Source organism: Frieseomelitta varia, unplaced genomic scaffold, assembly GCF_011392965.1.
Source record: "Frieseomelitta varia isolate USP_RPSP 00005682 unplaced genomic scaffold, Fvar_1.2 scaffold_192, whole genome shotgun sequence".
NCBI classification, from domain to species: domain Eukaryota; kingdom Metazoa; phylum Arthropoda; class Insecta; order Hymenoptera; family Apidae; genus Frieseomelitta; species Frieseomelitta varia.
Window position 1 is genome coordinate 298,549 of NW_025109661.1, and position 24,142 is coordinate 322,690.

Sequence of the window (24,142 nt, forward strand, 5' to 3'; positions counted from 1 at the left end):
ACTGTTATTAAATATATATATATATATATATGTACATAATTTATTACATTTATTATCTATCATTTGTACATGATACAAAAAAAAAAACAGTGTTCATGTTGTATAAAATGATACGCCATGAAGTATTAAGACACAGCAATTTATATATTCAATTTCTTCTTTTTCCTTCTCCGCGTTTTTTCTTTTCTTCTCTTCTAGAAAAATAAGAAATGAACCGTCATTTAAAATTAATTTAAAATTAACTTAAAAATAAATTTATGAGATAAATGATATACATTACCATTGTTTGTTCAAAGTTTGTTTGGTTTGACGTGTTTTTACTACCTCCTTGGAAAGTACTAAAATCTACGACTTTATAGTCGAATACTTTTGACGGCATCATATCTTTCTCTCCCTTCAATCTCGACCTAGAAAGATGTGCAATTTATCAACAATTATTATCTTACGAAATTTAATGCGTTTTGAGCGCATATAAATATTATTACGTTGACATTTTTTAAAACTCATAAATGATAGATCGAACTCAAATTTGAGAGAGGTAAAGAAGGAAAGGACTCCAAATATAAAAATTTAACTTCGGGTATTTATTGGTATCCAAGATATTAATAAAAAACTTTGATATTATACATTAAATTCTGATATTCTTAATGTAATTGCTATCGCTATTGCACCATCAGCGACAGTTGATGACTAATACAGCGAAGACAATTGTATTAATAATATCTATACAGGTAGAATTCAATATACAATATCGAAACTTTATTTTTTTTTTTTATTATTACGGAAACTAATAATAAATACCCGAAACTAAAGTGATCTTCTCTCCCTCTTCTATGTACTTTTTTAATACTTAGAAAACAAAATTAAGTAATATTTCTTACGTCTTAATATACTTACCGTAACAAATTAACAGTTTCATTATTCGCTATTTGTTTCTGATTTTGTGTTATACTTTCTTCTCTTAAATGCTCAGTTTCATTTGATTCTTGCTTTTCATGGTAACTAATTCTGGTTTCCAGCGGGGTTAGATTTAACGAGTTATCTTCAATTTTCTCCTTCTGTGTATCATCTTGTTTGTTAATGTTTGAATCTCGTTTTCTTTTACGTCCCCACATTTGACTCAGGGGAATCTGAGATGATTTTCGTGGTGATTTCGGTATACTAACTCCTTCCACCGTCTGAGAAACTTGTTTAAAATGTTCATAAACTCTGTTTTTACTCTCTTCCAACTCCTTTTCTTTCTTCTTTAATTCATTCAAGAAATTCTCTTCTTCTTGTCTTTGCTTTTCTCTTTCTCGTGCTTCCTCTTCCGCTATCATAGGTATAACTCTTTTGTATCGTTCAAACGGACTTACAAAGACAAATTTCTTTTTCTTCTCAGTATCTTTTTGTTCATTATTTTCCATCTCCTCATCCTGTGAACAAGCAAGTAATCATAAAAACTACAACTGTCGTTTTTCCTTCATTTTTGTACAAGACAATCGTATATTACCTCAGATGTAACTGGACTGTCAAACACAGTCACTGTATGTTCTACTGTAACATTTGAAATTGGCTTTTCTAATGTGTTATCTTCATCCAACAAACATGGCAAGTCTGCCCTTGCTTCCATACCACTGGGAATATCATGAAGAGAATGCATCCACACTTCTGAATTGTTAATACTGTTTCTCTGTGTCAGTCTTTGCCTAATATCTTCTTCAATAATTGGTTTAATAAGTGGCTGTTCCCTAGCCTTCAGTATTATTTTGTGTAGTTTTAATAAATTCTGTCGAACCAATGGTGGAATAGAATCACAACACGCCAAAATTCCTTGCATTTCACGAGGCAATGTTTCAGCCATATTCAACAGCATGTGATTCGGCAATACATAAGCGATACTATCGTCTTCTTCTCTGGCGGTTTGATCCCTCCATTTGTGCAATTCTTTTAAAGCATAAAGTTGTTTGTTATTAAACATTTTCTGACTTTTTCTATACATAATCATGCAACTCTCCTCTTTCCATACTGGTTTTATATAAGTCTTTTTACAAATCTGTGTACTTCTATCGTACACAGCTTTCAAAATATTGATTTGTCCATTAGCAATTTTTATCAAAGCATTTTTTAATACATCCTTTATATATAATAAATAATGCGTGTCCTCTCTAGCGTATTTCATAAGTTTCTCCGGTAATGGTCTTATGCGCCAATCAGCCATTTGAAAATGTTTATCGGGATCTACATTGCAGTAACGTTTTAGCAAATATGCTAAACTCAAGTATGGCAGATGAAGTTGTCTCGCCGCTTGGTGTGTATCGAACATATTTACTACATACAGAGACAAATCTCTCTGAAGCCACTGAATGTCTAAATCTGCACCATGAAAAACTTTCAATATCGTACGCTTAGTAAAAATCTCATTTAACTCATGTAATTCAGACCGCAGCGAGAGAGTGTCTATCAAATAATCTGTATCTTTCGTCGAGATTTGCATTAAACAAGTAATTCCTTGGAAACTTCTGTAGGAGTGATGCTCCAAATCTACAGCAATTTCTTTATACCGTTTTAAATCTTCTATCAATAACTTGATATCCGATGGATCTTTAATGATTATCAGAGGTGTCTCTTCCAGAGATTTATATTTTGTCGGTTCTGATTTTTTCAATTGATCGTCAGGAGCGACAAACATGTCCAGTTCGTATTCATAAGGATGATTAAAAACTTCACCGTCTTCATCCTCTTCCAAATAAATAGCCAAAGGTTTCAAAGAATTTGGTTTGTCCTTAATTCTCGGATACCAAGGATTCGAGCTATTGTCAATTTTGTCTTTGAACATTAGTTGTGGTCTCTGGATGTTTTTACCAGCCAATAAACGAATGGACTGAGAATTCTCCGTGACTTGTGGCCGACAAACTTGATCATTCCATCCACCATTAATTGGTTGACTTATTACACGCGATACCACCAATTCCACTTCAGAGTTCTTATTAATGCCGCATTCTTTGTCCATCAAAGTGTTCTACAAAACGCAAGATTTGTATTTAAACATATAAAAGCATATAAAGCATATAAAACATAGAAACAATATCTTTATGAGAACTTACAGCTCTGTCTAAAAATATATCGTTTATTTCTAATAAAAGTTCAAACTTTTCTTCAATGTCACGGTGCGACATCTGGCTTTTCATGCCAACTGTACCTAATAAATGCTGCATAATGTTCAACAACAATTTCGTATTTTCATTCTTAACCCTAAGGAAACTGGGAAAACACGAGTAATAACTGAAATTTGATTCAATTGGTAAACCATTAGTACTTTTGATTCCAAACTTTATGGCATTGAATGTATCCTAGAATAGAACAATTATTTTACACATAAATTTGTTTAATTCACATTTGAAAAGAACAAAGAAACGAAGTTCGACGATACGATTAATGCAATCATACCTGAACATAATCGTGAAAACTATCGTAACCAGGTATCACTTGATTGATTTCTTGATTTTTGTTTCCTTCGGTTTCATTTTCTAGCACTTGACAATCGATTTTATTAGGTTCCATAATGTTAATTATCTCACGTGTAAAATTTACACGTTAACTTACGTAGACCACGGATGTGTGGGTAGACAAAGCCATATTGTGGAAATAGTCCTACATTTGCCACCAGAGGTCTCGCTAGCGGTCGTTTTGTAGCGACCTCTACTTTGAAGTATTTAGATCAACGATATCTATGTTCATTAAATCGTTTCGTCGAGATATGTATTTAATATAAATAATAGAATATTTAAAAATTGTAAGTAATTTTATTATCACCATGGAAATGTTTACAGACACTTATATATATTGTAACTGTAGTAGAAATTATTCATTCGTTATTTAACTTTCATTATTTAATCTTTGTTAAATTATTAGTAATTATATATTTTGTTATATTGATAATATTTTTATATAAACTACTAAAATTTATTACGGAGTTATTATTTATTTGTAGTATTGTGATATAAATATAAATTATCATAATCACTACAGTTTCGCCATTGGTCACGCTAATTATAACATCTAGAAGGTGATTCGGCCTATTCTAGTGACCAAAGCAGTCTTGTTATTGAGAAATCCACTAGCAGCGGATCATTAGAATAAAAAACAAAAAATACGCCTTTATTATTCCTTCTCTTTCGTTCGTCATCGATTTTCCTTTTTTACCGACTAAGCTCTCATTGCTTAAAATCCCTATACACCACACAAAATTTACAACACGTTACGTGTGTTTCGTAAACATAACCTACAATTTTTAAGTTTATATCGAGTATCGAACAAACATGTCGTAGATCGACCTAATCCTGAATAATAAGATAATTCGTTTTTTTAAAAGATCACATTAAATAATTTTAGCAAGTGATGGTTGCGTAAATTTTGGTATTTGTCATATATTATGTGTGTTGTATGCATTGTAAACATAACCGACAAGTTTCGAATGTCGAATATCGACCAAGCAGTGTCGTAAATCGATTTAACCTCGAATAATACCTGTTTTGCTTTTTTTTTATAAACATTAAATAACTTTAAGGTATTTTCGTGAATTTTGTCGCATTTATGTATATTATATATATAGTCGAGTTATTTTCTAGCAAAGGGAGATTGGAAAGTGCAGTGTAATTTACACAGACAGCAAAGCATTTCATCGACGATATCATCGATACAATCGATATAAACCAATATTTTGCGTATGATTCATGTATTCCAGAGTAAAATAAATAGCGTTGAATCTGAAAAACTGCGATCACAAGTGAAATTTCGGACGACATCGCTCGAAAGCCTTTCTTAAATATATACGTATATAGATATGTTTCGTGGTATAGAAAATAAAGTCGACGGATGGCGCTAGTATCACTTTAATCTGTCCATTCCCTGTCCTCAGCGTTCAAGTCCAAAATTAGTAAATAAAGATGGTGGCAGCGCGTGAACTGTGTGCGGTATCGTCACGCGAAAAATGTCTGGTAAAATGAAATGGAAGCGAAGAACGTGCACGATCGCTCAGGAAAGCTCGAAAGCCGCGGAGACTTAGTGACACCGTAACAGACGATAACAATAGTGTAAATAGTGTATCTTTCGTATAGTTCCCCGGGAGCGGAAAGCAGCCGCGAAAGAGGATAATTTGGCTCCAGAGTTCACTGTAAGGTACAAATTCTCGCTATTTTTAGACCCTATCCGAGTGTCGATTCTCATTCAGAGCATTCGTTGGTTCCATCGACGAACACGGGAATCCGAGTCCCAAGAACACGGAATCCTCTACGCCGAATAAAGGAATCTTACGAGCGAGCGTCGATATTCTATCGTGGGCGTCTTCGATTACTCAACAACGAACGAGGAAAGCCCGTTGTTACCATCATGTTGCCCTCCTCGTTGTCGCCGTGATCGTAGTCGTCGTCGTTGTCGACGTCGACGTCGACGTCACCTTCGTTTTCGTTACGATCTGCGAATCCCGTCGTGTGCGTATCCCGGGCGCGCAACATCCACGAACGTTCCATTCTCGCGTCGATATCGCGAACGATATCGATCGAAACAATTAACGGATGTCCGCGAAAGAAGTCTTCGAAATATCAGAATGCTATTTTTATCGATAGAAACCTACATACCGCGCTACGCGCTTCAATCGCATACGATGCACCCGATACTTGCACGCGCATATAGTGACACACATTTTACTTAACCCGATTGATAGGACGAATCTCATCGTCGATTGATGATGCCTTCCGGGCACATCCGGAAACGAATTTACCATCAGTCGTTTCCCTCGTTTCCCTCCGTTTTCAGCTAGCGGAACTCGATTTCGATTCCGACCTTATCAACTCGATGGAGAAAGATATACAATGATATTTTACATCTTTACCGTGTTCTATCGCATTTGTGAAATCGACGATTTCCTTCCTCCGGTTCAGTCCGGCTGAAATGCGCATTCAAACGATCGTAAATGAAATTCACCGGGTGGTCTATTAATTCTTGGTGACTCAAACTTTTATCGCGAGGGATTGCGATCAACGCGTGCAATCACCCACGATGACCGTACCGAGAAAGAGAGAGAGAGAGAGAGAGAGAGAGAGAGAGAGAGAGAGAGAGAGAGAGAGAGAGACAAAAGTTCATTCATGTATGCAATACCAGCCGCACGATAGAATAATAGAGATTTTAATAATGATACGTGAATCACCAGATGCCATACAAGTCGCTGGATGACGTCATAGGCGAACGACGTCCTCCGGCTCGAGAAATATTCTACGTGCGCCGGGGAGGAGACAGTTTGAAGAAGCGAACACTTTCGCGCTACTTTCTCCACCGTCGTTCGTACCGACGGTTGAACAATGCATTTCTGCCGGTGTCGATTCAAAACTCCAGCAAATGATCGCGACGAGCCTGCTCGACACTCTGAGTGCCGCATGTACCAAATTTGGTAAACGGCGAACCTCAGTTGCACGCCAAACGAAAGTCTCTGCTTTCTGCTTTGACTTGTTCGTTATTTTTGTTATTTATGCTTTTAATACGAATAAAGTTACTTTTTTTTTTGTCGACATTTATCGTGATAATGAATAAATTTCATTATCATTCAGTTTTCAAAAAGCTGAAAAGATATATACATAATTTTGTATATTTCCCAAACTCTACGCCGTGTACCATTTTGAGATAGTGTTCACTGAAAATTGTTTCGGCGCTCAACGTGTTTCGAACTTTGGCAATTTCGATTGTTCGGCAAAGAAATAAGTTCAGACTGTCGCGCAGTGTTCGATACATGTAAGAAAAAATAATTTCTCTCTAAATGGAAATTGTTATACAATAATTTATTACTTCTTCTGCGTTAATGTATCCTTTTTACATTACAAAACAATTTTTTTTTACATAAGTGAGTACATACTTTTTTATGAAAATTTTTTTATGAGAAATAATAATTACAAGTTGACAAACTCGTTTCCGAAGATTCTTCATAAATGTTGAGTGATAATTCTTCATTTGAATCGTCTATTGCTAAATGCTCCTGAATTTCATTATATTTTTGTCCCTTTGAAGAACATTTAAGTGGATCTACGCGGAGACAGTGGCGGAGCCTATTAGGGGCTCCGAGAGTGAACGCATTAATAACATCTCGGCTATTTTTTTCATTTTGGGTAAAGTTTGACTTTAAAATTCAACGTATCTAGAATATATTTCGATGTACAGAAAAGACGGCACTTTTTTTAGAAACTCGTTTCGAAATTGATACAAATTATATATAAATAATTTAAAAAATTTGTCATTATTTCTAACATTATTAGATTTAGGTTAGGTCTTTCAGTAATTTCAAAGGCATTATATTAGGTTGGCTAAAAAGTAGTTGCGTTTTTTTTTTTTAAAAGATGGACACATGTTTGTATCTTAAAATGCAACTAACTTCACTTCAAACCGCAAATTTATTGCATAATCTGATACCTGATTGTTCAAGCTTGTTTTAGAGAAGGAAAATGCACGATTTCGTTGCAAACAGTTGATATTAAAATGGAAAACCAAGAAAGAAACATTTTCGTCATTTATTGCTGAATAAATCATTTCCGAAAAGAAAAGGAACGCTGTGCAAGCTCGTAGAAAATCATCTGACTCTCTGCTAAAGAAACCTTTAAACTATCTGCAGACTAGCGTTAGGATTGGCTTGTTAAATTTCACTTATTGAGCGGAGGATATCAAATCGTTCTTGGAACTTTTTTTTTTTTTGTCGAAAAAGATAAGAACTTTTTTGAACGCAGGATCGTGAAATTGCCCGAAAGATGGCAAAAGGTAATCGAACAAAATGGTCAGTATATCAATAAAGTTTTCATTTCCCGTGAAAAATTCGCCTTTCACAAAAAAAGAAAACGCAGTCACTTTTTGGCCAACATAATAGTAGTCAAAAAATAGTATCGTATAAATCACATCATCAATAAATCTCATCTACAAATACTACGCCTACGACAGAAGTAAGACTCTTATGCCTTTATAATTTATAACTTTTTTTAATAGTTGTAGGTAATGTTGCAAATTACATATCTCAAGTTACTAATATCCCGTGGCGACAGAAGTGTTTCCACGTTTCTCTGCATTGAATCGAACACCGTGCGACGAGAAAAAAACGAATCGACGATTGTTCGAATACATAAATTGTTTTCATACATAAATTTATAATCTACATAGTCTGTTGCACCGGCTTGGACTAGACGAAGGAGACGTAACGCAAGGTTCGAAAGCGATGTAACGAGGAACTAGAGGGAGGCACGCGCGCGCATGCTTAGGCGATCGTCGACGTTTCGAGGTCGTAGAAGAGAATCGAAGTTGGCAAATTTTTCGAGCGGTCGTTGCCAAACGGCGCCTTCGCGCGTCGACCCTCTAGCTTGCATCAGCGCGTCGCTTCGCTTTGGCAATTTTCTCTTTGGCTTTTAAAAATTTCGGTCAAAGGCAAGGAGAGAGAGAGAGAGAGAGAGAGAGAGAGAGAGAGAGAGAGAGAGAGAGAGAGAAAGAGAGAGATATTTCGCGTTGAAGGAGGGGTTGGAAGGAGAGGAGATGAGGAAAAAAACGGTAAGAGGACAGATTGCAAACTGGAACGGTTGAGGGACATCGCGCGTTCGATCGCGGCTCTCCACAAGTTTATTTCTAATTGCTCTCGCTTGGATTTATCTCGTATTCTTTCAGACTTTGCCCGTTGACAGAAGATATTTTAGACCCGGTCTATAAATAGGACGTAAAAATTATCTGTGACCTGGCCACATCGTTCGTGCGAGCACGTTGCATCGAGATTGCCCAGCAACAGATCGCGGAAGATCACGACGATCGTGTTCGACAATTGGCGCGTAATTCCGTTGGAATTCCGAGCGTCGATCGATCGATTCTCCATCTGTGGAAGATTGAAAGTCTCGCAGGAATCGTTGTCGTACCCTATTTACGAACGCTGCTCTCGTTCGCTTTAAAACGAGTTGGTTCGTTGGCGATCGATCGCCGATTTGGCCAGGAAGCCGTCGAAAAAGAGAGAAAGAGAGGAAATGGAAGTCATTAGGACATCAGCCCTGAAGCTGGCCTGCCCACGCGGTGGGTCTACGTGCCCGCTAAAAATATCGAAGCGGTACCGCGATCGAGTATCGAGAGCGAGACTGACGAAGGAAGAAGGAGCGAGATGGGCTGCGCACACGCGCGCACGTGTTCCGCCGTACTGCACTATCCATAGTTCGTCGACGATTCGACCATTCGACTGATATATCCGATTTGTATCACGCGATTTCATTCGATTTCCATCGCAGGATGCCGGTCGATTTGTTCGATCTAAACTTAACCACGTTGCGCTGGGCAACTGATTGCGGACCATAACGAGTGACCGAACCGTGCACGATAGTTCGTCGCTTTCTTTTCGAACTCGTCGGTATGATATCTCTACTTTTGGATAGGAATTATTGAGAAGTAATAAATTTATTATACTTAAATATACTTAAAACTGAGAAAATATTGCAATTTTGGACAAAAAATTCTCGACTTGTGTGGCACATCATTCTAGTGCAAAAGGTTAACCAGTTGCGCTAGCAACTGCGGACCATAACGAGTGACCAAACCGTGCACAATAAAATTTGTCGCTCTCTTCTTGAACTCGTCGGTATGATATCACTGGATAGAAATTATTGAAAAGTAATAAACTTATCATTTATTTTCCCTGGGTTATACTTACGTATATTTAAAACTGAGAAAATATTGCAGACATTGGGACAAAAAAAATTGTCGGCGCGCGTGGCACGTCCATTCCAGCGCAAGAGGTTAAATCGAACCGTGCGTTCGGTGCACATTCGAACGAAGAAAAAAGATGAAAAGCCAGAGGGCTCGGCGTCGATCGATTCTATGAAAAGTTGCGCCGATTCTCCTGAGAATCGTACGAGATGCGTATCGACGCGTTGGCAGAGTGATCTTCACCGCGTGACGATCGGCGAACCGAGACACGAAGGTTGTGCACGCGTCGAGATCACTTCGCCGAGATAGCCGGGTAAAAGGCTATCGAAGCGAGGCGTAACGAACCAGAGCGGAATCCGTTTCGAAACGGAGGCCAAGGAGAGTCGGGATCGCGCGTGCAATCCAGACGAGATCTCCCGTCGCTTTCGTCTCGCGCGCTATGCGTTCATCGTTCGCCCTTTCTTAGCTTTCTTTCCCTTCCGTTTCTTGGATTCTCGACTATCGACCGATCGATGAAAAAAAGTGTACAACTGGTCGTTACCCATATCCCAGCGTAGCTCGAGCATCACGTAACGTGCCTAGGCCTCGTGGTATAATCGTGCCTGCTACCGGCACCGGTACGGTGATTCGAGTTTTGGAGAGAAACGAACGTACTCTCGTTGTCGAAAGCAGCAAGACGAGATCTCTGTCGGACGGCGTACGATTGGCAGCACGTAGACAGGAAACGGAGAAGCCAAGGCATCAGCATCGCTCGAGTCGTTAATCGGTGCGAGTGAGACACGCACAGTCAGGCGCAGCGCGGCACGGCGTCTCGAAACCGAAAATAAACTCACCGCATTTTGTCCGTCTGTCGTTCCTTCTCGGTTTCATAGTAAACCCGATGATGATCCCGTACTTTGCCTCTTTTTCCGTTATTCTCGATCGTGAGACCGCGAGAATTCCTTCGAGAACTCCTCGTTTTTTCATACTCTCCGAGTGACACGGGTCACCTCCGAGTGTCTCGAGTTTCCTCTGTTTTTGTTTTGTTTTTTTTTTTTCCCTCCCCCTTCCTGCTAGAGTCTGGTCGAACGTGACCTCGTCGCCGATCCACCGCGAATATAATCCATTTGCGAATCGCTTTCCAACACTCGATATCTCGACACTATTTCATTTCAACGAATTTTTCTGCAAAAGGAACAGACGAAAAGGTCAAATAACCACTTGATCGTTCCTGCACCTTGAAATCTTAACATATATTGACATATATGAATTAAACGAAACTCGATGTGACCAAAAAATAATATTTATTTTTCGTTTTAACATATGTACAAACTTGAGGATCATTTTTATGCTCTTGCCACGTCGAGCGTGTAGAAAAATATTTTTCATAATTTCTACGATAGATAGTAATCGTCGAAACATGAAAAAAAATCTTAATAGTTTAAAAAATGTAACCTTTTTTTTCGGCTGAAGCTACAAACTTTGTCGCTCTGAGAGCTATCGTACCGTGAACATTCATAGAAATGGAGGACACGTAGAAAACCTCCTGTAATCAGAAAAAATTATTACAATAATAATTTAAATTATTACAATAATAATACAAAAAAATTACAATAATTACAAAAGAAATTATAAGGTAAACCATTTACGTACATAATGTGACAACTCTCGAAGCGACTCTTTTTGACCCATTGTTTACGACAGGAGTTTTCTTCATTTTTTAGCAACTGTATCTACCCTACAAGTTATAAGAACTTTTCTCTATTTACCCTGTATACGTATTAACCTGCGAACGTCTCGACATGATTGTCTTGACTTTAGCTTTGGGAAACAATGGTGATATTTCCCAGCGTCATTATGCGTGTGTATGAAGGGGTTCAAAACTCGTTGTTGTACATTTCGATGACAGTGGGGCACGTTTTGTTTTCAGATAAACGGAAGGAAAAATGGTGGTGGGTGAAGCAAGCATACACAATATAATGGGAGGAATGGAGAGCACGGGCGGGGTGCGACTTCACAATCACAAGCGGAAATTGAAGCAGAGGTACGAAGCTGTGACGAATGTTAGCAGATGAATAGTCGATTTCGGGGGAGAGGGAAATATTTACACAGAGTATCCTTCCTACGTGGATTCGTTTTGCACCAATGAAAACCAATATTTATGTCTGAAAACTAAGATTACCTTTTCTTTCGTGTTATTCAACGTTTATTAAATACTTCTGGGTTCAAATTAAAACAAAGCATAAATCTGAACATGGTCAAATCTGCGGTAGAAATGTTGATTGCTTACTTACTGTGTGTGTGTGTGTTGAATGATATACCGCTAAGTTTAAGATTGATTCTATCGTCTGTGTGTTTAACCTCTTGCGTTGGCGGACCATAACGAGTGACCGAACCGCATACAATAATTCGCCGCTTTCTTTTTCTTTTCAGCTCGCCGGTACGATATCGCTGGATAGAAATTATTGAGAAGTGATAAACTTATCGTTCGTTTTGCCCGGGTTACATTTAAATATACTTAAAACTGAGAAAATGTTGCAACGTTGGGACAAACAATTCTCGACGTGCGTGGCACGTCATTCCAGCGCAAGAGGTTAAATGAAGTATTGTCTTCTTCTTATGCGTATAAAAAGAGTACCGCGTAGTGTTATAATTTACTCGTGCGTAGAAAGAGACTCGCGTAAATGGAGGGTGTAATTCAGGTCATTGTGACAATTAAAGCCACGTCATTTTCCTTCTTAGGTTCGACATCATCAAGAAGCTCGGTCAAGGTACTTACGGTAAAGTTCAATTGGGTATCAACAAGGAGACTGGCCAGGAAGTGGCGATAAAAACCATCAAAAAATGCAAGATAGAGACGGAAGCCGATTTGATCAGGATACGAAGGGAGATTCAGATAATGTCGAGCGTACAACACCCAAACATTATTCACATATACGAAGGTACGTGAAAATGAACTCGTTTCTTTCGCAGTAGAAAAATTTTCAAATAACATTATTTTTAAATTACTTTTCAATAATTACAAACTTACAAAATAACGAAATTATATTATTAAGTATTTCATATAAAAAAAAAATTAAATGAATTTATTTCCAACTAAATGATTTATTTGTTGCTTCGCGAAATAAATTATTCACTATTTGCCAGGATCTTTATTTGTTATTCGATTTCGATAGAAATAACTGGCTTCTCTCAAGTTGTATAACGTGTCCAATGTGTATATTTACTATTTCTTGTTCTGCGACTACGGCACAGTTACTATGCTTATCTATAGACACAAGTTGAAATGGATATCGCTCGATTTCTTGATGACGATACAAGAAATTCAGATATGCTCTTTACAAGCATTTGTAAAATATAATATTTCCCTCCGGTCTTCGTCATCAGTAGAGACACTATTCTTATTTGCAACTTTATGCCTCCCAAAATTTTGTTCATTAACAGATGTTTGAGGAACTTTGGTCCTATTAAAAGCTGAGACAAATCTCTTCCTTGATGAACACACTAATAATTTTTATTTTGATTTCATTTTTTCTCTCATTTGAATATTTTGGTTTTATTGATATCAATTTTGAATGTTATTTTTAAAGACAAATTTCCAATTCAATCGAATAAACATTATTTTCTCAAACAATCAGTTCTTCATCAATTTATCATTTGCAAATGCCTCAAACTCCTTTGATTGACCAAACGAGCTGCATACCATTAATCGAAATCCATTATTTGCCAAATACTAAAGAACATTATTATTTCAAAAATTGATTTACAAACTAATAAACGTCTGGTTCAACTGGTTCTGATTACAATCGCGATTTTTTCCAGTGTTCGAGAACAGGGAGAAGATGGTGCTGGTGATGGAGTACGCGGCCGGTGGCGAGCTGTACGATTACCTGAGCGAGCGCAAGGTGCTGTCGGAACACGAGGCACGACGAATATTTCGACAGATAGCCACCGCCGTTTTCTACTGCCACAAGCACAAAATCTGTCACCGAGACTTGAAGCTGGAAAACATCTTGCTGGATCAGGTTGGGAACGCGAAGATCGCGGACTTTGGCTTGTCGAACGTGTTCGACGAGCAACGACTGTTGAACACATTCTGCGGCAGTCCGCTGTACGCCAGCCCCGAGATCGTCAAGGGCACCCCGTATCACGGCCCCGAGGTCGACTGCTGGAGCTTGGGCGTTCTACTCTACACGCTGGTGTACGGTGCCATGCCCTTCGACGGGTCCAACTTCAAACGACTAGTCAAACAGATCTCACAGTCGGACTACTTCGAGCCTAAGAAACCGTCGCGTAAGCACCACACGCGTCCTCTTTGTTTCACGTTGTCGACGCCCTCTCCCTTACTTCTTCTTTTTCCTTTTAGCCGCCTCTCCCCTCATCAAAGACATGCTGACCGTTTGCCCTGCCAGAAGAGCCGACATCGAAAGGATTTGCACCCACTGGTGGGTGAACGAGGGTTACGAGCAGAATTGCCTGGACATTGCCGAGGAGCTGGCCGCTCAGACTCCCGTTCGGCTGGATCTGCTGCTGTCGCTGGTGCCGCAGTCAGCGTCAGCGGAGAAACTGGTCGTCGGTGACCAGCAGCCGGCCGGGGACGTGCCGAACAACGTGTCCTCCGACACTCTGATACCTACCAGGTGCCATTCCGTCGGAAGTTTGATGGACTTGGATCAGAGCAGTTCCGACAGGCGATTGAGAAGAGAATTGTTAGAGGAGGAGCCAAGAACGGCACCGATCGTCGGCGATGCGAAAAGGAAACTGGAAACGACGCCGTCGATGGACGAAACGGCTGCCGCCGATGCCAAGAGGAAGGAGCGATCTCGAAGGAAGGAGAAGCGGGACGAACCGGAGGCTCGAATGTATAAATCCGCGTCCAGGTAATTGATACGTTGGGAGTAAACGGTGAGGATGGTAATTCGTGGATAGTATGATATTCAGTGACAGACGATGACAGTGTGTAGTTATAAGAGATGAACGAAAAGCAGACAAAGGGAGATACAGTAATCCTCATTTAAGCGAGTTTTTGATCTCCTGTTGTGCCTTGGGATTGTGTTACTCTTTTACCTACCTGAAAAATGGAAAGATTAGTTGCTTGAATTATTGGACAATGTATTTTAGGCAGTTACTTAGTTTGGATCGCAGGGAAAGTTTGAAAAAACCTGCATCGAAGAGAGATTTCAGCCTTGCACAGCCTTTTCTTTTTTTTTTCCTAACATTTGTTGTTTCATTGGCCTGAGTGTAGAGCCTCCTCTGTAGATACGATCAATCTCTCCGTCGCTAATCTTTCTTTTCCCTCTCTTCCAGACATCACTCGGCGCCAATTCCAAACTCGATCACCGAGGAAGAAGCTATGGAGGTGGATCCTATGATAACCGTTCCTATCAGCAAGACCGTCGATTTGAACAAGATCGAATCCACGGCCGCTTGCTTAGAGTTAATCAAAGAGTGTAGCGAGAGGTCACCGAGCAAGGAGAAAACATCCATGATTCACGAACAGGAGCAGCAGTCACAAATCTCGTCGGAGGATCGCGTCGCCGAGGAATACTTCCAAGACGAGTGCCGAGCGAGTGAACCGTTGGACGACGAATCGGCGAAACCTTCGGACGTCGCGCTCGACCAAACAAACTCGGCCGCGCCCCCCTCGATTTCCAACTTCGAGCCAACGTCGAACGAGAAGAGAACATCGTCGGTGACGACTGGGAGCGAGAGGTTCGAGAAATCGAACTCGTCCGCCAGTCATCAAGAGGAACCGATTAACCTCGAAGCGACTCAACGGGAATTTAAGAAGCTCAAAGAAAAGGCGCTCTCTCTCGATTCGGAACTCGCCAGCGAGCCGCGCGACGTGAACGTCCCCGCGAAGACGTTCGAGAGGAGACGCTCCAAGATATTTGAGACGGCGGAGAAGTTCAATCAGATGGCTTCGACCGTCGAGAGCGAGAAACCTAAAAAGATCTTCATACCAGGCGTGAACGTTGGAGGGGCGAAGCGCGTGTTCGAGAGGAAGGCCAGTCTCTCCTCGATTGGCACGCCTCCGCCGGCGAAACACACCGCGTCCAAGGTAATCATCGACGTTCCAGCGACGGACGCGAAGAGGAACGAAAGCTCGAACGACAAGTCGACAAAATCGGCTCGAGGTGTCGAGCGCGGGGAGGAGAAGAACGAAGAGGAGGAGAAGGAGAAGAAGAAGGAGGAGGCGAAGAAACGAGCGGTCGACATAATAACCGGCGCGATCGGGAAACCGCCGATGCAAAGGAGGATAAACGGATCTCCGCCGTTGTCACCCTCTAGCCAAGAGCCGAAGAAACTTTCGTCGAAGGTAGCAACTGGCGCGAACGACTCGCGTTCAACCGTGCAATCCGTCGTCACACCCACCGAGACGAACTTCTCGTTTGACAAAAAAGCAACGGACGCGGACGGACGAACGACGGTAAGATGAAGAAATCTTGCCAACGAGAACTTTCCAAATCGTGCAGCCGCCTTTATTCGATCAATTTCTTTTTCTTTTTTTTTTTTTTTTAGATTTCCGACAACGACGAGGACAACAACAACGACAACGACGAACCGGAGGAACCAAAAATGTCCAGCAAAATGGAGATCACTTTGAAGAGCGCGACTCTGCCGAGACCGCGAAAGACGAGCAAGGCCGAAATCTCTCTGACCAGCGTGAAACCGTCGAGGTCCGAGGCACCGTTTGCTTTCAAGTCAGAACTCGAGGCCAAGATCGACGCGTTCCAGCCGCAGAAACTGCGAACGCAACGTTCGGAAGTCGCGTTCCCTGTTGCAGCCGCCGTGCCGCAAGCCAACCGAAGCTCCAGCTTGGAACCGGAGACCAGACCGAGGGGTGGTGGTACGCCAAAGGAGAGAATAATTCCTATTCAGGTATCGATCCGGCTAGTCGAATCCTCCGACTTGAAACACATCGTTAATTTTGTCACGCCATTTTTAATTTTCCTCATTCCTAACGATTTACGATTTCACAGGTGGAAACGGATCATCGGCAGTCGCAACATTCGTCGACGCCCCTGCCGTCCAAGCCGCCGCCGATGCCGCAAAAATCGGCAGTTTCGCAGCGGTCGGGATCGTTGTCTCGTCAGTCGACCGCAGATTCCGACACCGACAGCGCTCTCGGATCGACCGTGGGTCCCGAACCGATTCGAAAGAGCCCTCGCGAGTACATAATCCCGATCGCTGTGGAAGGCGGTGGATACGTGACACCCAGATCCGGCAGCGTGGAGCCCGAGAACAAGACTGGCGGCGGCAGCAGCAGCACCACGTCGTCCAGCGCAAACGCCGTTCCCCGATCCCGATTCGGTAGACCTCGAAGAATGAGTTCCTTGCTGTCGGACGCCAGCGAAGACGAATCGCCGTTCTCCTCCTTGCAGAGGTAAGGCTCTCCGCTCGATTCGTTTGCCCCTCGACGATTCTTTTGCGTTGAAACGTGCGATCAATAACATGGGCACGGTGCCGTCGATGGCACGTTATTGTCATAGCAGTGTGAGGTGAGGAAACATTGGAAATTGTTTGGAGCTTCATGTCAGCGACTGTCACAGTGGAGGACTGGCTTGTTTCAATCGCTCAGTCTCAAGATGTAAAATATGAGAGTATGACTGTGTGTGTATAGTATGTATGTGAGGACAAATATTTTGAGATGTCGGACAGAGAGTATTGAATCGCGAGAGCATATTCTTGAAAGAATAGCGAGTGGCCAAACTTTTGTATCCTACGTACCGATTTTTTTCTCAGGTGAGCTTCGATGCGCCACTAAATTATTTTAACAGCAAAAACGTATTTGAGGACATTAGAAAAAGACAAAATAATTTACTCTAATAAATAATAATAATATCTTACTTTAATATCTTACTCTTACTCTAAATAACTAACTAGCTCTATGCGCCACGGTTGGCCACCCGTGCTCTTAATATCTCTTATCATCGCCGTACTCGAACTTCTTCAGTATTCTTTAATTCCTAAATTAACAATCTATTTATTTATATTAATTTTAAACCAGAGTTAAATTTGTATTATTTTTTACTTACATTAGAGACAGCGAGGATCTCCTGCAGCGACATATGCACCGGCTGAGAAGCTCTCGGCCGTCGAGACAACCACCGGAACACGCGGACAGTTTGTCCTCTGGCGAGGACGACGACGACGACGGATTCGAACTATTGACCGCCGAGAATTTATTCTCCACTTTGCTGTCCAGAGTGCGAAGCTTGACGCAGAGGTTGAACGTCGACGACAATCGCACTACCGGCTTCCCGAGTTCACGACTCTTCGGTAGATTAGGATCCAATCCCTCGCAAGCGTTTTGGGGCCTCAATAAACCACTGTCGAGGTAATTCATCGACGTCACTGACTATTCTTTTCGTTTTACTTTTTTTTTTTTTTTACTATTATGTACACGTTGTTGCTCTTTCTTTATTTCACGATTCTTTTCTTTTTTTGTTTTTGTTTTTGTTTTCACGCGAGATTGCTTCTTCTTCGAAGCAACGAAGCAATGACTTCTTCCTCTCCCGAAAAATATAGTACACTAGTTTTTTTCGTAGTAGCTGTCTGTTTTTACAGTAGTGTCCACTTAAGCGTCCGTCGATATCCCTACCAATTCTTGGAATTGAAACTATTCCCACTCTGCGCTACCTACTTTCCCATGCAGCCGCGTGAAACATGAAACAAAACAAGCGGTATGTGATACCGATATTTCGGCACATTGTGGTTGTTTCGGACACACATCGATCAAAGTTAGGCAAATTTTACATTAAATAACAAATACACATCCAATTTATACGTATCAATACGGTCGTAGAATCATACTATGTATATTGTTAATTTAATACCGATGAAAATGTAACAAAATCTTTATTCAAGATTTCAATTCAATTTTATGCGAATTTCAATAAATTTAGATTAACTAAAACCACCTGACAATTATTGCTTTGTCACAATTCATTGCTTCATTTAGTTTAAAAATATGTATGTATTAAATTCGAAATAGTTCGAACGTATTTTCAGTTTAAATAACATGTTACACTTCTTTACAATGAAATTATGTAGCGAACAATACTAGAAATCGCCGCACGTGCCTGGTATCGGTATGACAGTTGACGCTCGTCCCCACTCTTTCCTTCGGTGCCAATTCGCAGAATACACCACCCCTCTTAAGCGTGCCACTCTCAGTCCCAACTGTGGACGCTCAAGCAGGCGCTACTGTACTTGCTTTTTTCGCATCAATTTTCGACGATACCTAATGGCAACGGTTTGACGCTTGTTTGTGCAAGCTACCAGACATATGTCGAGACAAGGACCGTGACTACGTGAGTCCAATTGTTACAACAACTTTAGAACAATGTAGTCTATGCCGATTGTCTTAGAAGGTAGTGCAAAATATAATTTTGTAATCGGTACCAGCTAGAAACACAACGCACGCGGCGTGTTTCAACGTGCGTTTCCTCTCCAATTTCTCGATATTGCGAAGAGCAGAATTTTTTTTTTTTTTTTTTTTTTTGAAACCTGTGCTCTCTCGAGCCGTCCCCCGCGTTCTCTCTCCTGCGGCTGAAATTTAAATTATATAACAAGTCCTAAACAAAAGAGATCGAAAGCACAGAACGGACGACAAAAAAAAGATCGCGAGCTCTCAGAATCGAGATCGCAGAAGTCACGCACGTTTTGTTTTGTCTGTTTTTTTTTTCCGGGACGTAGGCGATTGTCCGAGTCTCAGTTCAGGCAGTCGCTCGGCCGAGATGACGACATCTTCTCGAGAAAGGGCTCTGCGAACGCGTCGAACTCGGAGTCTTCCAACAGCCCGATGGGGTCTCACGGTAATCCTTCGAGGGAAACGGTGTTCGACATCGGCAGCAACACTTTGCCAAGAGGTAAGACGAACGTCCAGCGATTATATTCCACCGTACGAAACAAGAACCGGTGCCGAATTGCAAAACGAGTCAACGCGAGTGAACCCTCTGCGTTCCGTGTTCCACCTACGCCGTCATTTCGAAATTCAACTTGAAGCCCGTCGTCGTCGTCGAGGTTCGACGGAACCAATGGACCGTCGAATGGATCGTTGGAGCGTAAATGGTTCACATATGGCTCGGAATTCTACCCAGTGTCAAGATATTCTTGCAAGTTTCGTCCCGTTCGGATCGGGGATATCAGCGTAGCCACGTGACGTCGACGCTTGTATATAAATTTTTATCTACGCTCGGTAGCGTAGTTTTCATCTGTTTCAGTTGCGTCCCGTTGAAAACGCGGATGGTTCTTCAATTTTTTCCGGCGAACGTGAAGTCACAGACGAGGTATACGATATAGGCTCTTTTTGATACGCGGTAGAATGGAACTAGCTTCACATTTCGATATTCACAACATTCACTAATAAATTTCAAGAATCGTGTTTCTGGCGCATTCGCTACTTGACCAACTTTGACGCGACCAACGCTTTTTATCAGATGTAGTTCCCACAGTCACCGTTGTTTAAGTGTAGAGTGCGCTAAAACACCAGCGATTTTTTTTTTTTTTTTTTTTTTTCCACGGCGGTATTTCAGGTCACAGGCCATGAAATCCCATAAACTGTTTGGTTCACATTCATATAACTCGTCTGTGATGAAATCTTGCAAGATCGATCGTCGATTCGGTCGAAGCAAGCTACCGATACGACGACGATCGTCGCTGTTTTGCCACTGGTTAAAATTATAAGCCGTGCGAGAAAATGCTGAATGGTACTCAGTCATGCATCTCTTAGTACCTAGCTGTTGTCGAGTCGTTGATAGACAGAGCATACCTTTTTCTTTATTTTTTTTTTTTTACCGATTTTTACCTCTCTTTCTCCTACGATCTTCTTCTTCCGCTCTCCTCTTTTCTCTTTCTTTCCTTTTCTACTATTTTTTGCTCCATCTTTCCTTCTCACCGATTATTTCTCTCTTTTTTTCTTTTTCTCTTGCGTGCCTCTCTCTCTTTCTTCCTTTCTTTCTTTCTGTCTTTCTTTCTTTCTTTCTCTCTCCATTGAGTATCTTGCCTGACGATGTTTTTGCAACATTTGATACTAACCTCGTATTGTTCGTGTTTGGCACAGGTGGGTAAACGTTTCAGTGATTTTCGACGCGTACACGTGCAAAGAGAAATCTCGATTTCGAGCGTGTCTCCTCATTTTGAATTTTGAATTCCGGGAGACTTTTTTTGCGCAAAGTACACGCGCGAACGAGATATTTGACTTCTTCTAAGCGCATGTCTGCACGATGTTCTCTCTCTCAAAAAATCTACCTGCTTGTAGTTCCGTTTTTCTCTCTTCCTTTTCTTCTTTTTTTTTGGTCTCTCTTCCACTCTCGCGTAACTTGTAATTAGAGCGATTGTGGACAATCGCGCGACCAAGTAAGCCTGATAAACGATTGTATACTCTCTTTTTTTTGCAATTCTTCTTTTTTGCGATTCAAGCAAGAGTTTGAGCATTAAAATTAAACATAACAGACGTGACTCACACTTTGCCTAACATAGAACCTCGTAATACGCAAGTAGTAGCAAGTTGCAATGTTGTTGATTTAAAAACAAAAAAAAAAAAAAAAAAAAAAGTATATTATCCCATTAACACGAGCAGCCGCATTTTTTTCACTTTTCTTCTTTTAAATCATTCAGTGTACACTAAAGTTTTACAGCATGACATTACCGCAGACACGTTGCCCATACACACGAATACACGAGGAAATTCAAGTTCTGTCACACTCTCTCCAAGATAGAATCCATCTTTGATTCAAAGTTTATGCATTATCTGAATCACACGTCTATCGTCGACTCTTCAATCAGCGATCAGAGAGGAGTTGTTTCTTACGCAGTTTATATTTTCGGTAGACGGGCGCACCATAGAAATCTTCGTTTGTTTCCGTGACCGACACGTGATCGCGAACACGTAGCCCGCGAATCGGCTGCAAGTTCTTTTGCTTTCCTCCTTTCCTTTTTCTTCTTTTTCGTTGCCACATCGTTGGCTCGGAAAAGAACACGAAAGATGACGAAAGCGCAAAGTGCAGTACAGTTATATTTAACTTTGCCGATTCTTCGAACTTTCGATATTGTTTTATGTCCTTCTGCGCCATTAGAAAGAAGGATGCCAGAAATCGACCAATTCCGTAATCGAGACATTTCGAATCTATCGGCGAGAGTTCTTCGTCTCGAAGTGAGAACCCCTGTCAAACGTGTCGCGAGAAATTGAAAGCAGTCGGTTTTGTCGAAGCAGAAAAGAAACTCTAACGATTCAATCGGTCCACTCTGATTATCTCAGTTTTTTTTTTTACTCGAAAAGATTGGGGAAGAGCGAAAGACGTATTTCCAAAGCATCGGCAAAGCTTTGGAAATACGTCTTCCGTTTCGCCTTCCGCTCTTCCCTGATCTTTTCGTTCGAGTAAAAAAAACTCGGATAATGAGAGTGAACCGATCGAATCGTTAGAGTTTCTGCTTCGCGAAACCGATTGCTTTCGGCTTCTTTTCACGAGCGCTGGCATCGTTTCTTTTTCGTCGGTCGGGCACAACAAACGAACGGTGCGCGAACGATCATCGAAAATGTACTCTGGAGGAAAAAGTCACGGCGGAGTCGTTCTGTTTAAACAGGGTGTAACTGACGGTTTTTTTTCTGACGGTTGTTGCAGCGACCGTGCGAGTGACTCTTCGTAGGCGAGCAGACGCTAACCCCCAATAAGCAAACCAAACCAAACCAAACCAAATCAAACCAAATCAAGTTAGGTACTATGCTACACTCTCTTGTCCGGCGAATCGTCAACTCGTCGCTCTAAAACGCAGCTCCATTCTATTCTCCTCGCTATTGTCACACGTTGATCCACGCGATCGGCGCGACACACTTCTCCAACATCGAAGACGAAACTGTTACCTGTCCCTAGATGTCACCACTCCGTTCGTTGCTCCTCGGTCCCTCTCGCGGAAACCCAGTGTGCAAATCAACCCCGAGAGAGGGCCCTTCGCGTGTCACCCCTCTCCCGCCAAAAAGTTGCGTTTCCATCGTTAATTCGCCTGTTGAAAGTCCTCTTTGGCGAGGATGCGAGAAAATAAATTAAAAGGCGTAGTTCTGAAACGCGATACGCGCACGAACCGATCCGCAATTCTCCGATATCGTGGTGGAATCCGTCGTCGTCATCGTCGTCGTAGCCGCGCTCCTCGAAGACGTTGCGCACCACTGACGGTGGGCAAGACTTGACCGACACTGTTCAGAGAGGGGAGAGGTGCCTCGAGACCACATCGCATACCACAAGGCGAAGGAGCTAACCACCCTCCCCCCTTCCCCTGTGTTTTTGAGATGGCTGATATTTGTTGTGTTTGTAAGAGTTTAAATAACAACGTTTTATTACTTTTACATTGTTCTCAGCATGCTTTGATAATGCTACTAGGTATGTAAGATATATATATTGAAAATACCGTGTATACTGTCTGCGTCGCCCCGTACACTTACGTTTGAACACGCGTTGTGTGACTTGTAGACACGTAAGGCGACGTATTTATCTTGATGTTAGGAGGGGTGAGGTTGATTTTGCGAACTCGTGCGAATTCTGGTTTTTTTTTTTTTTTTTTTTTTATCATAGACTCGAGCACGATTCCTGATTCGCAAAATGAACCATCCTGCTCTTCGAATATCATCCTTGTCATTGGTTGAAACTCGTTGAAAACCTGTAACCTAGTTTTCGTACGCATATAGCAAGCCTCGTTTGCTGCATGTAATCGTCCGGCGAGTATACAAATTTACTCTTAACCATTTTTTTTTTTTTTTGTTGTTGTTGTGCTGATATACTTGGAGACACATGTACATTTATGTATGTATGTTTGTTTATTTGTTTGTTTGTGTGTACGTATGTATCTCTGTATCTGTATGTATGTATCTGTTTATCTACATATGTATATATATACACAAAGTGTCCCACGATTCGTGGTCAATCGACTGATGGAACATTGAGTATATTTGAATTTGGCTAATTCAACGAAGGGTTTAGCGAACAAATTTTATTCTTTCTTTTCGACAGATTTTTACATACAGAATCACTTCCCTGTTAATTATTCTTTTCTGTCATATCTAGAATTAGCTGAATTCAGGTATACTCGGTAAATTTTCAAGCTCGGCTTTTCTCGAAAAACGGCGACTTTAAAGAACAAACTTTATCCTTTTCTTTTCGACAGATTTTTACGTGTAGAGTCACCTTTCAGTTGATCTCAGAGCCGCGGGACACCCTGTATGTACGTACGTACATATGTAGCCTCTGCGTGCCTGACACGTGTACGTATACGCGGCGTACATTTCTTCGTCGATATATATTTTAAGGAAGGAGGGTTGCTAACACCGATTCACGGTGTGAAAGTCACGGAAGTGCCAGACGTCGAACAATTGACGCGTTTGCCCGCTGAACCGCGCGTTCGGTATCAATCCGTCCCTCGATTCGTTCGTCTCGCCTCTCACGTCTATTTATTATCTATTTTTTTTTTTTTTTTTTTTTTT

General features: G+C 41.2%; 2 protein-coding genes and 1 long non-coding RNA gene across 10 annotated transcripts in view; 1 reads left to right on the top strand and 2 right to left on the bottom strand.

Annotated features, from left to right (window-relative positions):
- Positions 1-32: 32 nt before the first annotated feature.
- Positions 33-3,663, bottom strand: LOC122539199 (exosome component 10). 3 transcript variants are annotated; one of them, XM_043673917.1, is made up of 6 exons: positions 3,430-3,663; positions 3,087-3,332; positions 1,493-3,001; positions 898-1,415; positions 281-407; positions 33-191 (listed from the first exon to the last, which is right to left on the bottom strand). In XM_043673917.1, exons 1-6 carry the CDS (start codon positions 3,541-3,543, stop codon positions 141-143), a joined length of 2,565 nt encoding a protein of 854 aa, XP_043529852.1. In that variant the 5' UTR covers positions 3,544-3,663; the 3' UTR covers positions 33-140. The 3 variants fall into 3 exon arrangements, 2 of the variants coding, with proteins under 2 accessions (XP_043529852.1, XP_043529851.1); XM_043673916.1 differs by having other exon boundaries at positions 33-194; positions 3,430-3,662; XR_006309000.1 differs by lacking the exon at positions 33-191 and having other exon boundaries at positions 281-390; positions 840-1,415.
- Positions 3,664-4,903: 1,240 nt separating this feature from the next.
- LOC122539197 overlaps positions 4,904-24,142 on the top strand; it is a 29,195-nt gene continuing 9,956 nt past the window's right edge. For 2 of the 5 annotated variants that reach the window (XM_043673907.1, XM_043673910.1), the window contains exons 1-11: positions 4,905-5,160; positions 11,594-11,707; positions 12,406-12,605; positions 13,486-13,956; positions 14,030-14,543; positions 14,971-16,093; positions 16,186-16,545; positions 16,647-17,050; positions 17,708-18,004; positions 18,945-18,980; positions 19,366-19,538. In XM_043673907.1, coding sequence (XP_043529842.1) covers positions 11,610-11,707; positions 12,406-12,605; positions 13,486-13,956; positions 14,030-14,543; positions 14,971-16,093; positions 16,186-16,545; positions 16,647-17,050; positions 17,708-18,004; positions 18,945-18,980; positions 19,366-19,538 — 3,676 coding nt within the window. In that variant the 5' untranslated portion in view covers positions 4,905-5,160; positions 11,594-11,609. Of the gene's footprint in view, positions 5,161-11,593; positions 11,708-12,405; positions 12,606-13,485; positions 13,957-14,029; positions 14,544-14,970; positions 16,094-16,185; positions 16,546-16,646; positions 17,051-17,707; positions 18,005-18,944; positions 18,981-19,365; positions 19,539-24,142 lie in introns of all 5 variants that reach the window. The other 3 variants (XM_043673911.1, XM_043673908.1, XM_043673912.1) reach the window with 3 other exon arrangements.
- The window catches only part of LOC122526788, a 15,019-nt gene continuing 8,814 nt past the window's right edge, over positions 17,938-24,142 (bottom strand). Inside the window, exons 2-3 of one of the 2 annotated variants that reach the window (XR_006306216.1) lie at positions 19,330-19,999; positions 17,938-17,996 (exon numbers count right to left, since the gene is read on the bottom strand). This is a non-coding gene — a long non-coding RNA (uncharacterized LOC122526788). Of the gene's footprint in view, positions 17,997-19,190; positions 19,219-19,329; positions 20,000-24,142 lie in introns of those variants that run through there. The other variant, XR_006306217.1, reaches the window with a different exon arrangement.